This window comes from Folsomia candida, unplaced genomic scaffold (genome assembly GCF_002217175.1).
Source record: "Folsomia candida strain VU population unplaced genomic scaffold, ASM221717v1 Fcan01_Sc054, whole genome shotgun sequence".
NCBI lineage: Eukaryota > Metazoa > Arthropoda > Collembola > Entomobryomorpha > Isotomidae > Folsomia > Folsomia candida.
Genome location: NW_019091246.1, coordinates 183,885 through 208,642, shown reverse-complemented (window position 1 = coordinate 208,642; position 24,758 = coordinate 183,885). Strand labels below are relative to the sequence as shown.

The 24,758-nt window shown below is 40.5% G+C and overlaps 2 protein-coding genes across 2 annotated transcripts; one reads left to right on the top strand and one right to left on the bottom strand.

The window, feature by feature from the left end:
* Window positions 1–3,568: 3,568 nt before the first annotated feature.
* Window positions 3,569–12,988, top strand: LOC110862328 (transcription factor Ken 2). The gene is made up of 7 exons (XM_022111516.2): window positions 3,569–4,187; window positions 4,780–5,088; window positions 9,136–9,526; window positions 9,676–10,142; window positions 10,334–10,523; window positions 10,599–10,696; window positions 11,072–12,988. Exons 1-7 carry the CDS (start codon window positions 4,002–4,004, stop codon window positions 11,342–11,344), a joined length of 1,914 nt encoding a protein of 637 aa, XP_021967208.1. The 5' UTR covers window positions 3,569–4,001; the 3' UTR covers window positions 11,345–12,988.
* On the bottom strand, window positions 11,872–23,291 carry LOC118433476. The gene is made up of 5 exons (XM_035845416.1): window positions 22,013–23,291; window positions 21,842–21,942; window positions 21,713–21,763; window positions 19,093–19,587; window positions 11,872–18,519 (listed from the first exon to the last, which is right to left on the bottom strand). Exons 4-5 carry the CDS (start codon window positions 19,537–19,539, stop codon window positions 14,485–14,487), a joined length of 4,482 nt encoding a protein of 1,493 aa, XP_035701309.1. The 5' UTR covers window positions 19,540–19,587; window positions 21,713–21,763; window positions 21,842–21,942; window positions 22,013–23,291; the 3' UTR covers window positions 11,872–14,484.
* Between the last annotated feature and the right edge of the window lie 1,467 nt (window positions 23,292–24,758).

The window sequence follows — 24,758 nt, the reverse complement described above, 5'->3', positions numbered from 1 at the left end:
ATCAGCGTATCTCGTCCACAGTTAACTAACTTCAGTTAACTATATAAGTAACTTAACTGTAGTGAATATCTACGTTGTTAGAAGAGCCCATTTAACTGCTCACCTTCTTCTTTAACTACTTATATGAACTAACCAATGTGTAGTAAAGTGTAGTACTGCACAACTAAATAACTGCGTTACTCACAATGCTACGTACGTACGTCGCTGCCTGCAAAAAATAAACCGTTACAACGCATGTAACCAAGGGGTGAAAGGAGTGTCATACGTCAATGTGAATATCAAATTGTTCGAAAATTTGTTAAGATTGACACTTCTGACGTGTTTTCGACTTTTGTGTCTTATTTGTGTCAAATTTAACAGTTGATAACCCTTATGTGACCTTTATATGACCTCTGAGGTCAAAATGGAGGTCACCATTGAATTCGGGGTTAAATTTCAGTTGAAATTGAAATAGATATGTCCTATGACCTTTACATGACCTCTGAGGTCAAAATGGAGGTCACCATTGAATTTGACATTGAAAAATAGTTAAAAATGACGTGTCACATGTCAAAACTGACAAGTGACACTTTTTCGTCACTTTTCGTCACCGTGACGATGTCATCGTCACAGGTGACGTCCAAACACAAAATGACATGAATTTTCGAATTCCTCATTGAAAAATAGTTAAAAATGATGTGTCACATGTCAAAACTGACAAGTGACACTTTTTCGTCACTTTTCGTCACTGTGGCGACGTCATCGTCACAGGTGACGATGTCACAGTGTCCATCTTCGAACTCGTCCTGTCCATTGACGTTAGGAGTTTACGTTCAAAATTTCAAGTGTCTATGTCTTTTCGTTCAAAAGTTATCGGAGCTACGGACAGACAGACAGACGGACGGACGGACGGACAGACAGACGGACATAACGATCTTATAAAGGGCTTTCACCCCTTAATAATGGCTTCTTTGTGATTGTTGTGAGCCGTATAATAATGCGCAGGCTACAATTCTTTCATCCACGAATTATGGAATTTTCTAGAGAATTGTTAATCACCACCATTAACTAACTAGGTTTACCATCTCTTCGCACCATTTCTACGCATTTATTTATGTAGGAGGGGTTTTTATGATGATATTGTCAGTGGGGAATTTTTATGGCTTCTGAATATAAGAGAAAAAACAGAAAGAACAATTTTTGTAAAATTATTTTCTTGAATTTAACACTCTAAAGGCTTTTGTGATCAAACTTCCTGTAACAAAAAATTGCATATAAAGGCGTTGAACTATTTACAAAATGTATTTATTTTTGATGAAATATCCAATGTATTAAGTATTTTTAAAATAATAGCGGAAGTATTTATATGTCTGAAAACCTCGAAATGCTTATGTAACAGTATGCAAAAATATTTTGAAATTTTAGTGATCTATGCGAGTTAGGAAACACACCCACAAAATTTGATAGTCGGTTATCAACAAATAAAAAATTCGAAAATAAAAACAATATATAGCCGTCCTCTGTATTACACTTGTCTAATTTCCGTGTAGGAAAAGAAAGGACATTCATTTCATCCACTGTAAAAAACATACATGCATCGCATAACACGAAATAGCGAGATCATAGATGGGCGTTATCCGGACACTTGACGCTAAAAATTTTGCCTGACACCGAACAGTGGACACCACATAATTTGTGGGACACCAAACAACAAACCCGGACACCACATATCACAAAATTTTTCGGACACCGGACATCACAGATTTTGGTTGACATAGGACACCATAAAATTGTCGTATAGCGGACATCACAAAATTTGCTGAACACCCAACATAAAAAAAATTGTAGGACACCAACGCCAAAGATTTTTATTGGACACCGGACACCACAGAATTTGTCTCTCCACAGCCGCCCATCTATGTCTCTCTGCTACCACCACCACATCCTTCTTCACCAATTTTATATTTCCCAACCAACCAACTACACACGATACGATAAGTAAGCAAGTTAGTCGAGGAGAGCAGTAAATGACAGAATAAAATGGAAAGGTGCATCATTTTCGCCCAATCCATTCCACACAGAGCAAAGCAACCTACATTCACCCTTCATCATCATCATCCTCGCCAGATTAGAAAGGGAGAGAGAGAAAAGAGAGAGAGAGATGTCCTCCAACAGGCATTGCATTGCATTGCATAGCATAGCTTTGCATCGCATTATGCACCAGGTCTATGCATGCCAAACCTAACCAAACCACTAAATAAAACCAAGCAAAGGATACAAACAAACTGAAATATATAAGAGCTTCGAGTTAGAAGTGAAGGGAAACTTGATCATTTACACGAACCAAACCATGACCATATTATGTAGAATACCACCACAAACAAACCTTCCTCCACCAACTATGATGATGATCGCTTTACACTTTATGCATTGCTGGATGGGAAATTCTCTTACTTGGTGGAGACAGGAAAAGAGAGAGAAGATTTTCGTCAGAGAGAGAGAGAGCCAGCTTTTATTTTATCCCCCCACTCGTGCCTCCCCTCGAGTATGTAAATATGCTATCTGTGCATGTAACTTTCCATCCACTGTGAGGAGGATATGGTTTGCTGGTTGGGTGTAAAGTGCAGAGCCAGTTAAGTGAAGTTAGTAAGAGGAAAAAGCCCCCAAACTATTTATTATATATGCATTACGATTGTACTACTGGCTGTTACTTAAATGTTGGATAAATCTAGTTAAATATCTGTATTTATTATGGGGGAGTGATGGCTTTTATTGGGAGAGAAGGCTGCATGTGTGCGATTATTTATTACGTGGTTGGTGCGAATAATATGTACGTATTAAAAGCTATGCATGAAAGTTATGGGAGACAGAGAGAGAGATGAGGAAAGAAGGAAAATTGTGGTGCATAGACAGATAATCATGGGAACTGCGTGTTCTTTTCACTCTATTGTAGTCAATAGGAAATTAATATGACTTGATGAGAGACGAAATGAGCAACTTGCTTCATATTTTGGCTATTTTAGCAGAAGGATGATAAGTTGGTGGCGTTGAAATTGGCAGAAATTGATGAGATTTGAGAATTTTGACCCTTGCCCCCCTTCCGCCATGGTAAAGTTGGTATGATAAGAGCATGCTTCATACTAGTATTTAGACCTGTTATGCATAATGCCTTACTTTACTTGTCCAGTAGTGGAATGACCGACTTATTATTAACTCATGTCAAAAAAGTACTCTAACCGTGAGCCTGTAAGAATGTGAGCAACTTACTAAATTTCGTAATTCCTCGAATTCTATCGCACTTAAATAAATTTTTACATGGAATAAAAGCCTTCACACATAAATACATACCGTGCATGCATGTAGACTTGATTATTATACAACTCTCTATCTATAGTTAAAAGTTAACTACGTGTCTCAATGCTTAAATGCTTAAATGAAATAAATAGTTAGTAGTGCTTGTATGTATCCTTTCTTCTGTATCCCACCACCATGCACCATGCACCACTAAAGCCTCGCCTATCCCGCAATGCCCAAGCAGAGCCAGCGAGTAAGCAGCGAGCGAGGTAGAGAAAAACTCTGCTCTTCTCTGGTGCAAATAGAAATTAGAAAGTTCTCCCCTCTCTTCTGACGTTGTACAATTATTCTCTCTCCTCCATCCTATTTCGTAGTGACTGAGTGCTATGCTGTGCTGAGTGACGGAAAATAACTATATTTTTATTTATCAAGTTAAATAGGTTGGCTGGAAATTTCGTAATTTCGAAAGCAGCGAGTTAGACGAGGTGAAAGTGGGAAAGTTTTTTTCTTCTGTTTTTCCTTTGTTTTTTTGTTGGGAGAGAAATAAACAAGGTTGGAAAAACGGGAGGGAGGGAAAGGAACATATTAAGAACAGCAGCAGGTTGTTAAATTAAAAGAATTGGAGGAAAAGAAGTGCCTTATCGGAAAAAGTGGAGCCTTATTGGTCGACCTTGTAGAGAGAGAGGGGATATTTTTGGTAGATAAGTTTTTTTAGAAAGAAAGTCAAAATGGCGACGGGGGGAGGAGCTGCGTGGCTTTTCCTGCAGTATAACAAACACTTGAACGTGATTGGGGAGGAGATTCGGAACGCTTTTCAGCAAGAGGCATGTTCCGATGCGAAGATCGTGTGTGACGGGGGATCCATCAGTGTCCACAGGCTTATCTTGGCCTCGGCGAGTCCGTGGTTGAAAGCGGTAAGTGTGAGCCTTGTTTAATTAATTAAGGGGGAAGAAATACTTGTATGTATGAAAAATATGTATGAATGTTTGGAAATTTGTGCGATCTACGACTTGGGAAACACCTACGTGCATAGTTTTACTAATTGAAAAAGTTGGATAATCTTACAATGGAGGTCTGCCAGCGTATACTCTCAGATTTTGACGAAATTAGTGTCAATCTCGATCACAAATTTTATTAATATGAAATTTCCCAAGGATGCAATCTCGTATTGATATGGTTTGGCAGAGATATTTACATAAAAAGTGGAGAAAACACACCCCAAAGTTGGCAAAATTTACGCTTTCCAAATTTACTGCGCCCTTTCTCCTCTTCGGAAACAAATATCTCCGCCAAACGTGACCATTGGCAGTGTCCTTTTGCAAATTTTGTATTACTTAAATTTGTGATCTATTGACCGTAGTTTAGTCAAAATCTGTGAGTATACGCCTTCACTTCGCTGTTAGTTAATTATTCATCGCATATCGCCATCATTCATCATAAAAAGCTGTTGTCATCTTTTTCTCCCATCTATTTAAAAAAATCTATTCATTCATATTTTCTCCCCAGGTCTTTGACGAGATGGAAACCCCCCTCGACGTGTATACCATCGTCCTGCCTGACGTCAAATACCCCGACATGCTTCTCCTGACCAAATTCATGTACGGAGGAGAGGTGACCGTGCCCCTCAAACAGCTCGGAACACTGCAAGACCTCATCCAACTTCTGGGGCTCGAACCTGGCCACGGAAATGGGAAATTCCTCATTGAAAATATACACGATAAGAGTATCACCGTTCCTGGAGGGACGAAAGTAACCGTCGTCGGACCTCCGTCTCGCCACGGGTCGAAATCACCCTCGGACGATATTGGACTTCACGTAAGTCGTAGAGAAATAATTTCAGGGATGGGCAAAATAGTTTGGCATAATGCATACCACGGTATTTTGAGCTCCGTTCTTTCTAGGCTAGGCATTGCATTTCCGGGGGTCTTATAGCCGCAAAGAGACGAGAAACTGCAGCAGTCATACAAAAATACAGCTTTTGTAAAGAAATTCACGTCTTTATCCAGGTCAAAATACATTGTTTTCAAGATTTTTTTTAAAAGAAAGTATAAATACTTTCTTTTTACCACTTTCAAAATTTTGAAAGTGGTAAAAATACTAATTTCTTCGCAAGACCTGTACCTTATACTCCATGTAATTGGGTGCAGCCCTGAAAATCTACACACTGTATTTTGAGTCAAAATCATTACAAAATCATCAATTTTGACACATTGTTTTCACGATTAAAAAACATATTTCGAAAGTGGTAAAAAGTTAACTTCTTCACAAGTCCTGTGCATATTTTCATTTGGTTGGCTTCCGTATCCTCCATGTAAATTTTTAGCTTTTTGTGGCTGGAGTTGAAAATTCAAGCCCTTGGAAGAACGAAACTCAAAATACCGTATTTTGCCCACCCCTGGAAAGAAATATATATAAAATTTTGCAGCAAGAGAGAGATAGAGAGAGAGCGAGACGCCGAGAGATGTTTTCTCTGGGACAGCTTTCTCAAAAAATTTTCTATTTTCGGAGCATTAGGGTGGTTTGGTTTGAGTTAGTTAGTGATTCGGTTTCTGGTGGGAAACGGGATGATGATGCTGTCTAAAGATAGAAAGTCTAAAAGTCATCACTTTTCCATACGGGTTGTGCTGCCAAAATCGGAAAAAGCTGAGGATTTTTCTTGCCCGGGGAAAATTCCGAGCTAACGAGTAGCACTACTAGTTTTCTTCTTCTTTAAAGTTTGTCGTTTTTTGTGTGTTCGAGTTCATCTCATCAGCCGAGCAGGATGTCTTTCCCTGATTTCGTCGCTTCCTCTTTTCTTGGCTGGGGAAGAGATTTGAATGGCTTGTTATGAAGAAATAGGATTACTCCACGTCCCAATCAATTTTCTTCAGGAAGCAATTCTTACCTGGATTGGATCTTTGTCAAATCAGAAATCCTCTCCATCCTGTCGAGATTATTATTCATTTGTGAATTGAATTTGACTTGTAGAGAATTGTATTGTTCTGTTCCTGATTTTCCATACATTTCCATTTCCTTTGTTTCCGAGAATGAGAATCCAGCCAATTTTGGATCAAATATATGGATTTTGTATCGCAATATTATTAATATTTGGTTCTATTCTTCTCTGTCTAATCCTGGCGTATGGATTCATGCAAAGTAAAAGGTTGGGTCGGATTTGTGCAGAATTTCATTAAGTTTATAGTCAATTTTGGGGCATTGTATGCATTTGGTTGGTTGGTGGTGGCTGTGCCGTGATCGAGTTGAATTATAAAAGTGTAGAGTAGAAGGAAGTGGATACTTCCTCCTTTTCGTTTTTCTCTCTGAGAGAGAGAGAGAGAGAGAGAGATAATTTTTTACGTGGCGTTGGTTTACATACGCGTACGTATGTACGTATCCTACTTACGTATATTTTAAAATACGGACAGGAGGCACGTGAAGAAGAGAAGTTTCGTTAGTTACTTGGTTGGTTGGTGAGAGTTGAAAAGAGAAGAAGAATTTCCACTCGAGATGCGATGTGATGCACTCCGAGGTAAACTGATTTCTTGGAAGGTTGAACATTTACACCCGCAGGCGAGGAAATGAACGAGTCGAAAGTTGAGAAGAAACTCGACTTACTTGGCGTATGTATAGAGTGGTGGAAAATAAAATAAAATAAAATGCACCAGCATAACAAAAGAAACGGGACGATTTTATTTAAGGAGAGAGAAAAATTGCCCCGTGTGGGTTGCATTGCATAGTTAGTTAGCTTCGGGAGATGAGATTTGAGCCGTATTTTTATTCAAAGGATTCATATTGCAGTTCCAATTTTATTACGGTTAGAAATATGTGTGTATATGTACTTATTTATGATTAAATTTGCTCGAGAAATGTGTGTACTGGATTTTCATGTGTGTAAAATGGCATGTTTTTTAGTGGCCTTCTTTCCTTTAAGAAGTCGAGCTTATAGGATTTGCATTGAATTGAATGTTTCTCTCTTCTCGTCAACTTGTTGCTTCGTGCTCTGCTAACTGTGAGAAGTGGTTGTGTTATGTATGTGTATACGTATGTATTATTGCTACTAGTAAAGTTATAATGTGGTGGGGGTGATATTTGGCTGGTCGTGGTAGGGAGCACATACTTGTTGTTTTCTTCTCTCTTTTCCTCTTACAGAGCTTTTTGTGAGGACAAAAGTCGTCATCGTATGTCGACTACTTTCTGTACTTGAGCAGTTATTTAGTCGTACATATCTCGAGTTGACTACTTTCTGTTTAAGAAAGGCTGAATAGAAGAAGAGGGAAAAATCCCCAGGATGGGCGTCTTTCCAAGTAAAAGGTGGCACGTTAAGTAAGAAGACTTCCGAGGGGAGAGTCTTCATGGCACAGGATGAGACCACGGCGATGATGATGCTTGGTGACGTGGTTCGTTAGTTTTTCTTTAAGCAAGTTGTTGTTAAGAAAGCATGTGAGAGATAGCAAAGAAAATATTTAGCATGGTGGAAGAATATTCTTCTTAAAGAAAACGACGATAATTGTAAATGTACGTGAGTGAGTGAGGGGGTTGAGGTTTGACTTTCTTATCAGAAAAGTAGAGGGCACGACGTAGCGGAGAAGCATTTCAGATTTCTTTCATGAATCCGTCTTCTTGGGCGTCAAGGATAATAAAGAGCGACGATCAGGATGGTATCGCGTTCGTTCCTAGGCTAAGTCAACCTCTCTTAAAGAAAGGGATTAAAATGGTGCGGATTTAGATGCAGGTCGGTCGGCCAGGCCATCTTTTTCCTTATTAGTTCGTTTCGTATGCACATGAGCTGGTGGGTGTCAAGTTGGTGGAGGAGAAGACTACTGACTAGGAGATAAGATTTTAATGATTTTTTTTTTCTCCCATAAGTTAAGTAAGCAGATGACTAGGAAAAAAATGGAAGAAAGGAGGACATGGAAAATGGAAATGGAGAAGGGTTCTTCTGGTGTAAGCGAAACCTTTGCATGTGTGGATTGGATGTGGAGACGTTTCCATTTTCCACATGTCGATAACACGTTCGGTTGTATGTCTGGTCTGGGGAAGGAAGGAGTAAAAAGTTGGGAGAAAAATGTACCGCGTTTTGGGTTGATGAGATGAAATGAAGTTGAAGGTTCGGTTCACTAGGCGGGCGGATGGATGGATGGATGGATAGACTTTCTGCTGAAGGATTTAAGTCCACTTTACCGTACTTCCTTGCTACGTGGATGTGGACGTGGACGTGGCGTCGGGAATGGTCGGGTCATGATGAAAGTTTAGCAGTAAAGTGGAGCATGGAAACGGTAGAAAGCTGGCCTGCTGGTGGTGGTGGAGAGAAGAAGGATCACTCCACTCGTAGGAAAATGGACCCTTTATTCGGTATCCCTTATTCACTCAGTGGTGGTGGTGGTGCCGTGGATGGTTTCAAGGTTTCCTTTCCTTTGGAGAGAGGCAGAGAGGAGAGGGGAGTTTGTAGTAAAGTAAATTCTCGACCCCACCCCACGCACGCAGACATTCACTCATTGTCAGAGTGAAGGGGAAAAAATATCCGCCTGCCTGCCTGCTTGCCACCTTTCCCACGGCGAGAAAGGAAAACAAAGAAAGGATGCTGGAAATTATGATGAAATGAAATGAGTGATGAGGACGGAGAAATGAATATTTATGAAAATTTGGGTTTAACTGTGGTATGAAAAATTGGATGGAAATTCTCTTGAGATCGGTTCGATATTTAGGAAAATACATAACTGTGATATGAAAAATTTCATGGAAATTTTCTTGCATTCTTTCCTCATGGTTTGGCGACTGCGTAGCTCGATATTTGTGAAAATCGTGGAGATTTTTGGCAAAATGTTTATGAGAATTATCGTATGAAAACTGAAATTTCATGACAATTTTATCCTCGTTTTCCAGGGTTTGGCCACAGCTCAGCTCGACGAGGACGACGATGACCCACAGAACATTGCGGCCGGTTCTCCCAAACCGGAAGATCTCTCGCTGAGTGGGAGTGGCGAGATTCGTGTCAAGTCCGAACTCGATTTCACCTCGGGTGGGATGGATGGCGATATGGAAACGGCGAACGGTGACAATCCACTCTCCTGCTTGGCTATTGTGCACGACGAAGGGATCGAGGACCCTGGATCCGCGTCGTCTTCGGCCATGTTGGCGCGGCTTAATGCCGCAGCGGCGGACCATCAACAACAACAGCAACATTTGGGTCATCACGGTCATCAGGATCAAGACGTTGACGTCGATGTGGTCGGAGAGGATCAGGAGGTTGACGTGGATGGTGGGATGGGAGATGGTAAGCAGATTTTGGGGGGAATTTTAGATAGGAAATGCATGACTTGCATCATAAGGAAACTTATGATTGACTCGATTTAGGAAATCTGTAGTGAGATTTGTTTGGGAACTTTATATAGGAAACTTATTTATTGTATTTTTCTGTCCCAGATGGAGAATCCGACATGAAACACCACGTCTCTGGGATGGAGTCCGATTCAGAAGTGAGCATTGGAGGCAGTCGTCGTCACGGTGGTGAAGAGCATCGTCGCCGTCTCTTCCGGTCCGCCCATTTAGCCGCAACCCCACAGAACTATACCGGAACGCACATCGTCGGACGGCGCGATAAGAATGGGAACGTATCTTCCAGTGGAAATGGAGGTCGTCTTGCCCGCAGTGAAGGTGGCGGTGGTGGACGAAAGCGACCCTTCAACCTTGCCGGGGGTGCCTCTGCTACCCTTAATAATAACAATGTGGCCAATAATAATAACAATAATCACGAGAAATCGCCCCCTCTTCCGCCGAAGAGGACTCGTTCCGTCACAAACGCGATGGCAGTACAATCTCACAGCAATAGCTCGTCACCAGGCAGTGTGGATTCCAAGGATAAGAGTGGTGCAGGGTCTCCAAACAGTTCGGTGAGTGGTGGAATTGGAATAGTTGACAAGCGGGTCATCTGTTTGCGAAATATTTTGTGAGACTGAGATTTTTCGTGGGAAAAATCAACTCGAAAATTAGAATTCTTTCAAAAATAGAATTATTTCTGTAGCTCTACGCGTTCTGAAGATCAAAATTTGATTGGGATTATAATTTTTTTACCTTTTTTTAGGTCTCCATCTTGGCGAAAGTTGGCACTAAAATCACAAACACTCGCACGAAGACGCCACACCTGCAAATCATCCCGGAATCTGGTGTGCTCCGTTGTTCCATGTGTCACTATGAATGCGCGTCGTACGATGATTACAAGAAGCACGAGAAAGTGCACCAACCCAACTTTTCGTGTCAGTATTGTGGAAAGGGTGAGCTAAAATTTAAGGGGAATTTGATGTCTTATTTGATGGAATAGGAGTAAAATATCGTGTTTAATTCTTTAGGATTCTTCATCAAGTGGAATTTAATTGCTCATCTTCGAACCCACACTGGCGAGAAGCCTTTCACCTGCTTCTTCTGCAAGGGCTCCTTCCGTCAAAAGGTACGTAAAGTGGCTCAATTGCCGTGCTTTGGCGTTGGTCGGTGTTTCCAGTGTGCAAAATATGACCCTCGAGGCTCGAGGGTCGTAAAAGTCAACCCAAAAGTTAGGATTACTTCAAAAATAAACTCAAAAGTTATTGAATGTCAAAGTCTCCCAAATCCCGATTTCTATACCATCTCAATCAAACTTTGACCTTCAATAACTTTTGAACGGGCAGAGCTACCGAGTTAACTTTATTTTTGAAATAATCCAATTTTCGAGTTAAGTTTTAACAAAAAATCTCAGGGGACGTATTTTCCAAACTGGAAACACATATCTAGCAGCATACACTTCTGTTTTTAAATCTAATCGTTTTTCCACCCCCACTTTTTATAGGCTCACTTGATCAAACACATTTCCTCCGTCCATCGCTATGAGGGGGATAAAGATTCGCCAAAAATCAAGCGTGAAAAGCCCGTCGGGAGTGGTGGTGGTGGTTCGTCCGGTGGCGTGGGTTCTGGCGAACTCTCCGACTCTGCCGATTCCCCACTTCCCGGAGGCAAAGAAGATTTCTCGTGCTGCTTCTGTGGTGAACCGTTCGAAAATAAGGACGCAATCCGACGACACATTTCACAATTCCATCGCGACCTTCTCACCCGGGCGCAGTAAATAATAGACAAAAAAAGTGTATAAAAATGTAGTTCGGGGCGAAAGTGAAAGTATTTTTCATTTGGTTTCATAATTATTATTAATTTCGTTCATTAGTCAGTTGACCAATAAGTTGCATAGTTTTTTTGTTAGAATTTACATAGGCGTTAGTTTTTTCAATAACTTTTTCCTCGACTTTTTTTTCATGACTAAATATTTTTTTTGAAAATAATCCGATAACATGTTTCACAATTCTGTCACGATCTTTTACCCGGCCACGTGTATGAAAAAAATGTTATCGGGTGAAATCGAAAAGTGAAAGTATTTTTCATTTCATAATTAATTTTCGTTCGTTCATTAGTCAATTGACAGTAATAAGTTAGTTTTTTGTTAGAATTTAGTCCTCATTTTTTGAGTTGGAGAACTTTCTCGTCTTTTTAATGACTAGTTTTTGTCTGTAGATTTAAGTCCTTCTTTTTATCTCTGCTTTTTTTACGAATTGAGAAAATACGCGAAACAGCAATAATTCTTTCCCGAAACTTTTTATATTTCCCTGAAAAATCCGAAAATACCATGCTTCCAAAAGAACTAAACAATCAATCAAATCGAAACATAAAAGAATTCCTTACATTTTGTGACCACGCGGATAAAAGAAGAAGAAAAAATTGGTACAAATAATGATTACAAATCAAAGACTAAAAATCAAACTTTTGCCTACACAGAGAATAAAATTAAGCCTAGAATTTTATAGGATAAGGAAAAAGACAGAGATTACATATTTATACTAGTTTTTCATTACTGTTGTTGTCGCCGTTGTTTCTTTATTACCATTAATTGACAGCTAACTAACTAACTAAATAGATTATTAATTAAGTAAGTGTGTAAAAACTCTGCTTTTTTGCTAGTTATTTACACGACATAGAATATTGGAAAAGAGTTCCGGGCAGGAAAGGGTAACATGAATGTACAATATTATAATAATTAATTAAAAATTAGTTAATTAACGTAAGAAATATTATATGGAACTCAGTGTCTTATCACAAAACCTTTTATATTTACAAAAATAAATAAATATTTAAGTGAGCTGGTTAAGAAGATAATGAAATAAAAGTCAGTGTATATTTGGTGCCTAAAACTTTATAGAAAAAAAGAACGCTAGATTTTCAAATTTATAAAAAAGAAGCCTAGAATTTCAAATTTATAAAAAATCTTTTGAAATACTACTTTGTTTTCCTATCTCAATTTCAGTTTAGGGCAAAATTTAATTATATTATGATCTTCTTTATGTAGCGAATTTACATATTTATCATGATAAGAATTTTGCGGAAGATTATTATTCTCCTCTGCAGCAGCCGCAGTGTTGTCAGCACTGAAAGAAGAAACGGTAGCAATAAATGTGAAGTATAAACTAAGATTAAGCAGATTTTTTTAGTTAATTATTTAATATTAAGACTTATGTATAATTAGTTACGGATTTAGTTTAGTTAGTGTTTTCGTGTTTTTTTGATATGAGAGACGTTATATTATATTATACTTGTTACTAAATAATCTCGGACGGAGGTGGGAGAATGATGATGATAATGATATATAAAAAACGATTATCTGATGTTCTGATCATGAAGATGAAGATGTAATAAATCATATTTATGTACCTAATGAAAAAAGGATGGATGTGTTGCAAAAAAGTGTGCAAATTATTGATGAGAAAGTAATCATGATATGCAAAATTATGCAAACATGTTGCGAAATTAACAATAGGATGGTGAGGATGAAGCCGATTTTAAAATTGATGAGCACCTATGTAATGCAAACGTTTCGCAAAAAATGGTGCATAAATTGTTGCGAATTATTTATGAGATTTATTTTTAACCAAACATATTTATGCAGCTAATGATGATAAATAATGTGATGAATGTGGTGGACGATACAATTTGTTTAATCATGAAAAAGTATGTATTACGAAAAATGGAAAAAAATGCGAATTATTAACAAGGAGGACGACATTAGATGTTTTTCAGTTTTCTCACAGTACATAATAATAATGAAAAGGGATGTGTTACGAAAATGCAAAAATTGTTTCGATTAATTTCTGAAGACGCTAGATTTTTTTCAGTTTTTTCACAGTATTAATCTTTATTTTATTCATTTTACTTAAAATTTTAGCGCAGTAGGTACATACGTATCAATTCATTTTTTCTTTTTGTTTATTTCATTCTCTTCGTCAACTAAAAAACTTAATTATAATCACAATTCAACAATTATTTAGTAAAGTATGAAAAATTAAGGGGCATACATTTTGAAACTGAGTTTTATTACAATTTGGTAAAGTTGGACGACGTAGCAAAAAAACTTGATCTTATAGATTTAAAAATTTGTTAAAAGATGAATTTGTAAAATTTTGTTGGGATCGGAATAAAAAAACGTGGTTGAGATTCATAAAATAAAATTGAGAAAAAATAATAATTTTTGCAACTTTGAGGGCCGATTTTTTATTTTGTTTCTTCCTTTTAAAAAATATGGACAGATTTGCAATAATTTTGTAGTTTCCTCTCCTTCAGTAGAAAAAATCTGCCCTCGGAAAACCCAAAAAAAGATGATAATAAATGACATTTAAACTAAACTGCGTAGGTCGTACAGACATAAAAAAAATTTAAAAGTTAACCAATTTCCTGGAAAAATATTACCCTTTTTAAACAGATACCAAACTTAACAGGATCGCTTTGATTCAAATTTATCTAATTGCGAGAAAACAAAGATGAAAAAGATATTTACAAAAAATCAAAATACTGGAAATAAAATAATGAGTCTCAGAAACTTTGATCTCAACAAAAAAAAGTTGGGAATGACAAAGAGAATTGATAAATACACTTTGATGAGAATTGATTTGTCCATTTTTCCATGTTCTTCTTTTCTCTCTGGTTTTTAACAATAATAGCAATTTTTACGTAACTTATTTACTTACTTAGTTATCGATAACTAGGTACTTAAATATCTTACTTATCTTAACTATGTAGCTTATCAATTAAAGTTAATTAGTCAGCTCCTTCGTTTTTCATCATTTCTATTTCACTAAATTTAATACATACATATTTTTCTGTGTTGTGTGTGTATTTAAATCTCCAGCAGTCTGAAATTTTCTTCTTCTTCTTCTTCGACGACAGCTATAACTTAATAAGCGGATGAATCTCAAACCCTGCTGCGGCTTTTCTCGTCAAGTAGTTTGGGTTACAAGTATGAGAACGAGAGCACCATTTTTTAAGAACAAGGAGAACATTGGAAATTTCTGATTTTGTCCTCATTGATGATGTCCTCCTTGTTCTCTTAGAACACGAAGAAGGACAAGGTAACTCAAAAATCGGTTTACTTTCACTTTCTCCCTTGATGATGATTTCCTCCGCCCACAAAAGTTTTAAAGGAGCCCTTGCAAATTGACCAACTTTAAAAAATTTGTGTCCATCTTTTGTCCGTTTTCTTGTATCCCCTAATTCTACTAGCGTATCAGATTGTCCTCGTACTTGGAAAAAAAATGAAAAGTGAAATTTTAGCAACCGTTTTTTGTCCGAGCGTGAAAGTGAACCGGAACTCAGCATCATTTTTTTACGTTTCTTACTAAAACTAGTCAACCCCTTTGGACGATAAGTGTAATAGTAGTAGTAGTAGCACGTTAATAATAATAGTAATAATTTCTGGAAATTTTTTTGAAATGATGATGATAATGCAGCAATAAGTTTTTGGCAGCATTCCTTCTTCTCCCTTCTTTTTTTAACAGTTAATAACACGACGACGAATCTTAGCATAATAAATCTTTCTACGAGTTGTTCTTGTTGTTTTTGAAATTGTACGAGAAATTTGTCCCTAGATTTTTTACTTGGTATATTTAGTAAATAATTAACTATAGTAGTAATCCTAGAATCACTTAATGTTGTAGTTATTGTTATACTCGGCCACGTGTCACGTGTCCACGTGTTCTTTTTCATGAGTAGTAATAATTGTAAGTTGGATGTTGTTCTTGTTCTTTTCCTCCTCCTCGTGTCCATACTTTGTCCGTGAATTTTTTTAAGAACAATGAGAATAATAATGCTACACGGTCGACTAGTAATTCTTCTGAGTTTGACCCACGCCTCCTGCCACGTGCCGGGTGAACACGTGGTGGCGGGGGTGAAAATCCTACCAACTTTCTCTCCACCCTCGCTACGATAAGATAAGGTGCCCATCACCACCACCACCCTTATAAATTTAAACACTATCAACAACCTGGCCTGGATTAGAAGTAGTAACAGTAGTAGCAATTTTAAATTTAATTCAAATTTTTTCGCCGTACCCCGGTTTCTTAATTTAAGAAATTTCAAATTGAACCCTCCCCCAAACAAGGGAAAACCTTCACTACTACGAGAAAGTACGCAAGTACGATGCATAAAATTCTTCTGATGGCAACGACAACAATCTATTACAAAAATTGTAAAGATTTTCTCCCTAAAAATTCTCGGTAGCTGCTTTCTCCTCCTCTTTTTTCTACTGGTACAATTATTATCATCGTTCTCCTTCCCCCGCCGCCGCCCGTCCCCCACAGGATCACACCCCCACTCGTGGCGGTGGTGGCAGTAGTAGCAGCACTGATACTTTTCCATGGCTAACCTACTAATTTTTTTACTTGTACAATACTTTTTTACGTCACGATTAGTGTCCTTATCCTGCCTATTGGTAAAGAGTAAACAGTAGTAGTCCCTCCTACGAGAAGAAGAAGAAAGTTGTAGTGATGATTGTACGGAAGCAGAATTGGAGTCGTAATTATTTCCTAGCTTTTTAGCAATATCCGCAGAGGAGTCAAGTCTCGTCTTCGTCGTGGGAGGAGAAAGTTTCTGATTTCTGCCCGAGAAAAATAAGAGTAGGAGAAAAGACGCGACTTTTTCAGGAATCCAGCAGCCGCCACCGCCGCCACCCTCCCCGTAGAACAACAATCGATGAACACAATATTTTTTTAATTTAACACCACCACCACTCCACCACCAACTTAGAGTTGATCCTCCCCACCAGTCGGACAGGAAATGAAACCTCGTGGAAATCCAGAGCACCACGGCGGAAATCAGCAGGACGAGGAAACTAGTGCCCCAACACAGGCTGGTAGTGGTGGAGCAGGGCGAGGTGGCCGCCACGAGGTTGGCGAGCATGAGGGTCACGTGCGCCACGGCTACGACACTGGTGGCCACGGTGAATACAAATATTAATAAACTTATCGGAGTTACTAGGCTGGAGGAGGAGAGGAAGGTGAAATAAGTGAAGAGTTCGAGCAGAGTGGGGGGTCTTTTCGCCGGGGGGGAAGAAGAAGATCTTTCTTGACGGGTGACTCTCTCCGCGACATGGTTATCTTGCTGCCGGGATGATGATATCGTGTTATCGGCAAAGGTGAAGGATTCGTCGTCGTTGTGACGCGTTTTCAGAGGAATTTCCCCATGTAAGAAGTGTCGCGTCGGGATAATCCGCTTTTTCAGGAGGAGAGCCGCAGCGGTTTGGGGGTGATGGTCAGCACGGTCCAGCACGTGCTCATCACCACCACCACCGCCACGATGACCAATCACGATGGACATGAATGCGTCCTTCTTGCTACTTGGGAATAGCTGAACACTTGCACGATTTTTTATCACTTTTTTATTACCCCCCAAAAGAATCCCCGGCCTGCCCGTCGTAGCCTTGATGACCACCTTCTTTTTGACCTGCCGCAACAAATCCTCCACTTCGCTGACCTCCTCCTCGTCGTCAATGTCCTCCTCCAAATCGTCGTCTTCTTCGAGCTCGTCGTCCAGCACGACGTGTTCGAGGAGACGTTCCGTGCTGGTGGAGCCCTCCCCTTGCTGCTGGTCTGGCTCCGTGTCCATGTAATGCTCGTCATACTCTACGTCTTCTTCTACTTGGGAAATGTGCGTTGGGTTTGGCGGCAGGTCGATTGTCTTAAAAAAGAGGGGAGGCAGCGACAACACGGAGGACGAGGCGGGCGGGGATGACGACGACGACGAAGATGACGACGACGGCGACAAATCCCCCTCCAGCAGGAGACCAGACCCGACGTCTTCTTGATTGTCATTCTCACTGATTTCACGCCGTTCTGAACTTCGTTTCCTATTTTTCACAGAAAACTTGACAAGTTGCGGATCAGACTTGATTTCTTGGATGGGCGGCCGCGGAGGGAAGACGTCGTCATCGGGAGGAGAAGGAGGCGACGAGGAAGAGAGGTCCTCTCCACCGCCGTCTTCTTCCTCCTCATCTCCGTCCACCGCGCTGCACTCCCCGTGAGAATTACAACAGTTCAGGATGACCCGGTTTTCCGTGGGGTCGTCGGCCCCCTCGGCGGAAGACGAATTTGCATACTTGGTGGTGGGCAGTGATGTCGTCGTGGGAGGAGGACCCGTGGTAGGTCTCCTACTCGTCGTGGCAGTCTTCTTGGTGGGAAAAAGGGGCGAAGAAGGAGTCGTCGTTGTCGTCGTAGTGCTTGACAAATTGGAAGAATTTCTTGTCGTCGCGTTGTCGAAAATGGTCAACGTCGTGCTGAAAAAGGCATCCGATCCGTAATTTGGGTAATCTTTTGTAGCATCGAAAATCACAAGGGAGGACGCATACGTCCAGCAACAGGTAGTGTAGTGCATGGGGATGGGGGAGGAGGAGGTGGCCGTGTCGTCGTCGTAGGAGTCATAGCCGCCGCCTCCTCCGCCGCCATAGTCGTAGGGGGGCGGGTGATGGTTCGGTCGGGGGGTCGTGTAGTCTGTGTCGTCGTCGTAGGTTTGGTCACGTCTCGTCCGTCGGTGGTGGTGGTGGTGATGGAGGTGGTGGAATTGGTGGGTGTGGATCCTCCCGCCCAGACTGAGTCCGAGGGGGGGATTAGTGCAGATGTTGTGGACGTGGTCGGGGTCATCGTCTTCCTGGGGGGCGAGGCAGAGGGACGTGGTGTAGGCGGGGTCGGAAGGGTCGTCATTCTCGAGGGGGCAGTAGAACGCGGGGTGGCCGCCGTATTGACTCACTTGTGGTGAGGGTTGGCCCAGCAGGTCGAACTGGATCCGGTCGGGGGACAAGTAAGGGCAGAGTCGCATCACTTGGTGACAAATTGAGGCACAGCTAGGGCACGGCATCAACTTTGTGGCGCAGTCCAGAGAACCGTCCGCCGTCGTGTCGGCCACCACGGCGCACACCCATTCCCGATAGGCTTGCTGCACAAGGGGAGAGAAGAAACGAGAGAAAATTAGTTTTTTGGGGAAATTTCGATAAAAAATTGGAAACAATTATGGACTGCATGCAAAAAAATTAGTCATACGGTCTCGTAGGGTTTATAAAATTCCGAGGGAGTAAAAAACGGCAAAATTGATCTAGTTGTTGGGAGAAAGTTGTTAAAAATCGGGCAAAAATTAGTCGGCTTGAAGTGTACAAAAAGAATCCAAGTTTTATCAAAAAATGTGAAAATTGAATCGAAATCTAGTACCCTAGTAATCTAGTAAAAAATAGAATTTTAGCGTCAGTCTGCAAAAACCTGTGACACACTTTGCAAAAATGAAGAGAAACTCAAAATCGAGTCAGTTTTTAGGAGAAAGATATTTAACAAAAAGGGTTTAAAATCCATTAATCTCGATTTTGCCCCAAATTAGTCTCTGCTACAAAAACTCTGTCCTTATGAACAAAGTGGATCACAAATTGTGTCAACTTTGTGTCAACTTCCAACAAACAAAGGAAAGTAAAAAGTAAAAGGATTTTTGAAGTATTTCAGCAAACAGAGAGATGGGACTCACCCGACACAACTGGCACTGTCCCCTCTTGACATTGACCGAGTACTCCTGCCCACAATCGAACCTTTCTAGGATGACGTCTAATTCGCAGTATATTTGCACGGCTCTCCGCTCGCGCGACTCGAGCTCTGTCCTGTTGGAGAGGTAGGGGGACGTCCACAGCGTGGTGCAGAAGGAGCCCGGCCTCGTGACCCAGGCCCGCGCGGACGGACACACCTCGTCGTCTGGGATTGCCCAGTGGGACCATGACGACGAGTTCGCCCATGGTGGGGACGACTCCCCCGGCGCGGCGGCAGTTTTCGAGGGGGCACTCAGAGGCAGGAGGAGGAGAGCGAGGATGACCACGTGGAGGAAGAGGGTGCCGGAGAAACGGAGCCCCCATGGACGTTCAGCACAGCGACGAGACACCCTCTCCGTATTGGGTGAAAGCAAACGCTGCGGCGGAGGCATGCCGCCACCTGTTCCAACACCCAAAGCATCGCACACTCAACACCAATCCTGAAATAAAATATCAAATCACAGAGTCAATCAAATGCTGAGGCTTTCAATCGAAGAGAAAATTTCCTAAAAAACGTTTTATGGTTTTGGAGGCTGACTTTTTAGACAGTTTACTACTCATTTACCAATTTGAGCCTTAGTTATATGTAGATTGGCACAAATTACGAGTACGAAGGGAAATATAGAGTGCAGAAATCAATTAATTAATCTGATAAATACGTGTAAATCATATAAAATTGGTGAAAATGAAGAATATTTTAAAAATCTGGTACTTTCCTAATTTGCGCCAATGTTATAATTCAACTATGGCGCAAGCTACGAATAACGAACCAAGTAAAAATAATAGGATAACTTTCTCTTGAAAGGTGTGTGTGTAAATCTACGCCATTTACTTATCTACTGCAAAGAATAGAATATATGACTCATCTGAATCTGCCAATATATCTACTTCACTAACTTGCACCCTAGTTATAGTAGTTTAACTAGGGTGCAAGGTGCCTATAAAGACGCCTTACTATAAAGTACGTGGGCTGGTGAAAGTTAGTTTAGTGTAACGTAAATCCGTTCCATTCGCTTACTTTGGAGCCTTTCTCTCTTCCCTGTGCTGCACTACTTTCACTGGAAACTGCTACTCGACAAGTAGCTCATATTCCTACTTGGCTCTCCCTCTTTAAACCCACTTGTCCGTATCTATTCCGAGTTAGTTACTCACTCAACTACCTGCTTTCACTCACCAGATCGGCCCTCCCATACAAATTCCCTCCCCAGCACCACTGATTCATTTCTCCTCAGCCACAGTATCATCTCTGACCAAGCAGGAGACCAAGGAAAAAATAAACCTAAAACCAAACCACTTGGCATTGGCGTCAAATTTCGTCCCTCCTCATTGTCCCTGTCAGGGTTCGGATGCGTAAAAATCCAATTTTACCAAGTCAATGGGAGAAAGTACAATTCTCCCGAATTTTTACCGAGTTTTTTACCACTCCTCAGAGTAAGTAGAAAATGAAGAAAAATGAATGTTCTCTATTTTTACACCCATTCAAATGTATGGAAACTTGGAGAAATCTGAAAAAGTGCATTTTCCCAACTTCTACTAGGTTTCAAATAGGTGGGAAATGGGATAAATAGGAGAAAGCGTTATTTTGCCATATTCTTCTGCGACATTTTAAATGAGCCGCAATAATCAATCTACTTTTTTTACATTTTATCAACTGTAAAACCCCTTTTTCCCATGGTAAAACCACCTTTCCCATTTTCCCCACCCTCAAAACCCCTTTCTCCCACCTCTCTTCACAAAATCATGCTTTTGCCCGAGTAGCGAAACCCTACTCACTTTCTCCCTACTTTCTTTTGCTTATTTTACTTTACTTTACTTTACTTTTCACCATCCTCACCACCACCACGACGGAAAGAATCCTTACGGTGAAAGGAGGCAGGCAAGCCGTGAAAGGAGACACTGGCAGGAAACACATGGCGACGGAGAGAAAGAGATCAAATTCCGTGTCTCCGTCTACAAGATACTTATCTTGTACTTGTGCTGCCCGGTTTTTATTTAACGGCTCATCTCACACTTTGTTTACGCCATGCCATGTCTGCTTTCAGAATATTTACATTTCCCCATTCCCGATTAGAGGGATAAAGTTTCCTCATAAAAAAAATCATGGCCATTTTCTCCCCCCGTAATTATACACGTATAGCAATAAATAAATAAAATAATGATTCCTGCCTCCATCATGATTCCATTTTTATTCGAGAGAGAAAGCCCAATTCATTCCCCTTTGTCTGCCAAATTTTGCAATTTTATTCGCGAAATTATTCTGCATTTGAAGAAACCACGAAAATAAATTATTATTTGAGAGAAAGGAAAGGTCTGGAAACAAAAATCGTCAATATTCCGGCTTATTCCTCCTCCTCACCTACTTATTTCCCAAGTGGGATTTACTTTCACCGAAAATCACGACCGACCATCACTACGCAAACAGAGAGGTAGATTTGACAAGGGGAGAAAGCGGAGAAAGTATGCCAATCCATGACTCAAATTTAATTTCGGGAATGAAATGACAAAAAAATCTAGAGAAAAAAAAATCGAATCGAATCCAGACAACGTATATTCCACTTCTCTTACCACTTCAAATTGGCAGAGCCTCTCGAAGTAATTCCTTATTGGACGTGGTGCCTGCATGATTTCAAGTTCATGATCAGAACGATGAGTTAGTTTTCTCTTTCTTTTTTGTAATTTTTTTTACAACTGTACTTTCTCTCCGGAAAGGATTGATTTGCGCTGGAAGGAAAAATCTAGTTTTCTGATTGACTTTTTGCTGCTGCTGCTTTGATTTGATGAATTTGATGATGAATCTGGAATTAATTATAAAATTTTGCTTAAAATTTTGCCCACTTTCACCGCTAAAAAAATCAAATTACTTACTTTATTTTTTACTTTCTCTGGGTGATTTGCAAGCTTTAATTTGTTAAATATTTTTAAAATTTCGTACTATTTTTAACTGGATGGATGGATCGCTTTCACTCTAATTAAGTATATAATTTTTAAAATTTCTATATATCAATTAATTAAATTAATTATCCGTCGTATTTCCAAATTCGATGTGTCGTTGCTGTTTATTATTACTGACTGTATAATAAAATTTATAATGAAGCAATTTATTTTTTCGTGATTTATTATTTAAATTTAAGTTGGGGTTGAATCAACTCATTATTTTGACTCTGCTTAAAAATAAAAGTTTCTAGCTTTCACGGGATGATTTTAATAATTTTCGATTAATGAATTATTATTCTTGATTTTTATTATGTTAACGAGCTTCGTCTTCCTCCCACACAAAGATACAAACACGACACAGGATAGTAGACGAGATGAAGAAGAAGAAGAGAAGACACACACCTTTTTGAACTTTGTCTCCTTCCTGATGGGAACTTGCAACTAATTTTTTTTTCTTTTCGATAATGGATGGACGAACACAATGATCACTTCTTGTTTGGATAAGGAAAATAATCAATAAACGAATCACATTATTCCGCTTTCTCTCTCCCCTTTTCCTTGGCCTTCTTCCAGACGAATGAAATATTTCTTCTCGGAGACAAATTAACAGGAAGGTAGAGTGGACCAATGATTAGGAAAATATGGACTAAATTTACGTGCACAACGGTTAGACAGGAAGGTAGAAGGAAGAAGAAGAAGAATAAAAAGAAAATGAAAATTGCTTTCACTTTCAGGAACTGAAATTTTCCCAAAAATACGACTTCTTTCTCTCCTCTCCCGGAAATGAAAGTGAGCCGCGAGCGGTGCTTAATTCACCTGGAAATTACTCGACTTAATTATTTTTAATATTATTTCTACACACACGGTCTCTTATTCCGGGGGAGAGATGGAGATTATTTTTTTGCAGAGAGAGAGACAGGGTACTTGAATATGGATGGGGGCAAGAGGGAGAGACAGACGACTGAGTGCGTGGCGTGGTTGGTGGTGGTGGAGGTGTGGACGAGGGGGTGTGGTTCGGTGGTCTGGTTTGGTTTGGTGATTGGAGTAACGAAAGAAAAAATACTTGGAGGCAAAGAGTTATAAACCTGCAAGTTTTTAAGAGGGGAATGGTTTGTGCCCCAATTTCAGTCCGGAATCCATTTTTGACTGTCGGGGTGCAGCCCTGCGCTCTCGGCTCACCCGAACTAACCAACACCCGGGTCCCCGACGGAAGTATGATACGAGAGAGAGAAAGAGAGAGAGAGAGAGAGAAACTCTACCAGAGGAACAGAAGAGAGAGAGTCAAGACCAAGAGGTCTGCTGCTGCTGCTGCTGAGCCGTCTATCCCATCAGGAAAGATATGTAGAGGAGGAAGAAGACGAAGAATGAAGTAGGATGCAGCCACCAGCAGCCAGCCAGCCAGCCAGCCATGCCGACTACGAAACGTACAGATTCTTCCATGCTATGCTACTAGAGACACAATGCTTTCTCCAGCCAGCAGTAGATCTCTGGTGGGAACAAGTGGTGAAAGAGAGAGAGAAGCATGTATTCTTCCATGGATCGAAGTATCCTGAATGTATGAATGGTCGGAGAATGCTTGGTTTGGTGGCAGAGACGAGGTGAAAGCTTGCGGAGTTTTTTAAAGGGGAGAAATTAAGGTATGGTTTTGCAAAGAATTTTTTTAGAGAGAAAATTTGCAAAGGTTTGATCTGGGATGAGTTTAAGGTCCACTAATTCATGCAGGAGGGGAGAGAAAGTGGGGAAAAAGGGGGTGTGAATTTTCCTAATTAGTACCCAAAGCGGTCTCAAATTCCCCCTTATTCGGCATGAACGTCCCTACACGTCAACTTTCATCTATTTCAATCTCTCTCTCTCTCCGTAGATCCTCACCTAGCTCGGTGGGAGTCTAGCCTAGTCTTACGTACGTACGGTAACTACATCCATCCATCCAGCTCCTATGCCTTTGGGTTCGGTTAGCTATGCAATATTCACCCATTGAGCTCTTTTCTCTCTCCACCAAGACGGTGGAGAGAAGAAGAGATCGCGTAAGTGAAAGTAGTAGAGTAGTCAAGAGTCCAACTGCTTTCACCGGACTAGACCACACACACACACGCCGGGATTGGCTTTACCCACGGCCACCACCACCACCACTTCTTCTCTTATTACTACCCACCTCTTCTTCTTCTTCTTCCTCTCTGATGATGCAGTTAGCTGCACTTATAGAACGTATAAGGCTTCCTTTTCTCCCTAGACTACTTGGACTTTCACTTGTTCCACTACTTTACTTTCCTTTCTTCACCAGAAAGAGAAAGGAAATTGCAAGGATTCCGTGGTTTGGTTTGGTTCAGCTCAGCTTACCTGCAGAAGCAGTCTCAACTTTCTCCCGACTTTTAAACGCAAGGTGGAAGGTTATATGGCACACGAAATGAGAAATCAGTCGACTACTTTCTCTCGTTCACCTTGGAGCAAGCGAGTGAGTGAGTGAGAGAGAGAGAGACTTGCTAATTAAGTTATTGGCTGATCCAATCGGGGTGAAAGTTCCAGGATGATGGTGGTCTCTGGTCCTACTCGTGGCTGGCAGGCTATACTACTTTCTATAACTTTCTCCGTTTCAATTAACTGGATGCAAATCCTGCCCGTATTGAAAAATGTGGAGATAGATGGATGAAGAAGATAAGATCCTTGATTTGGGATGGAA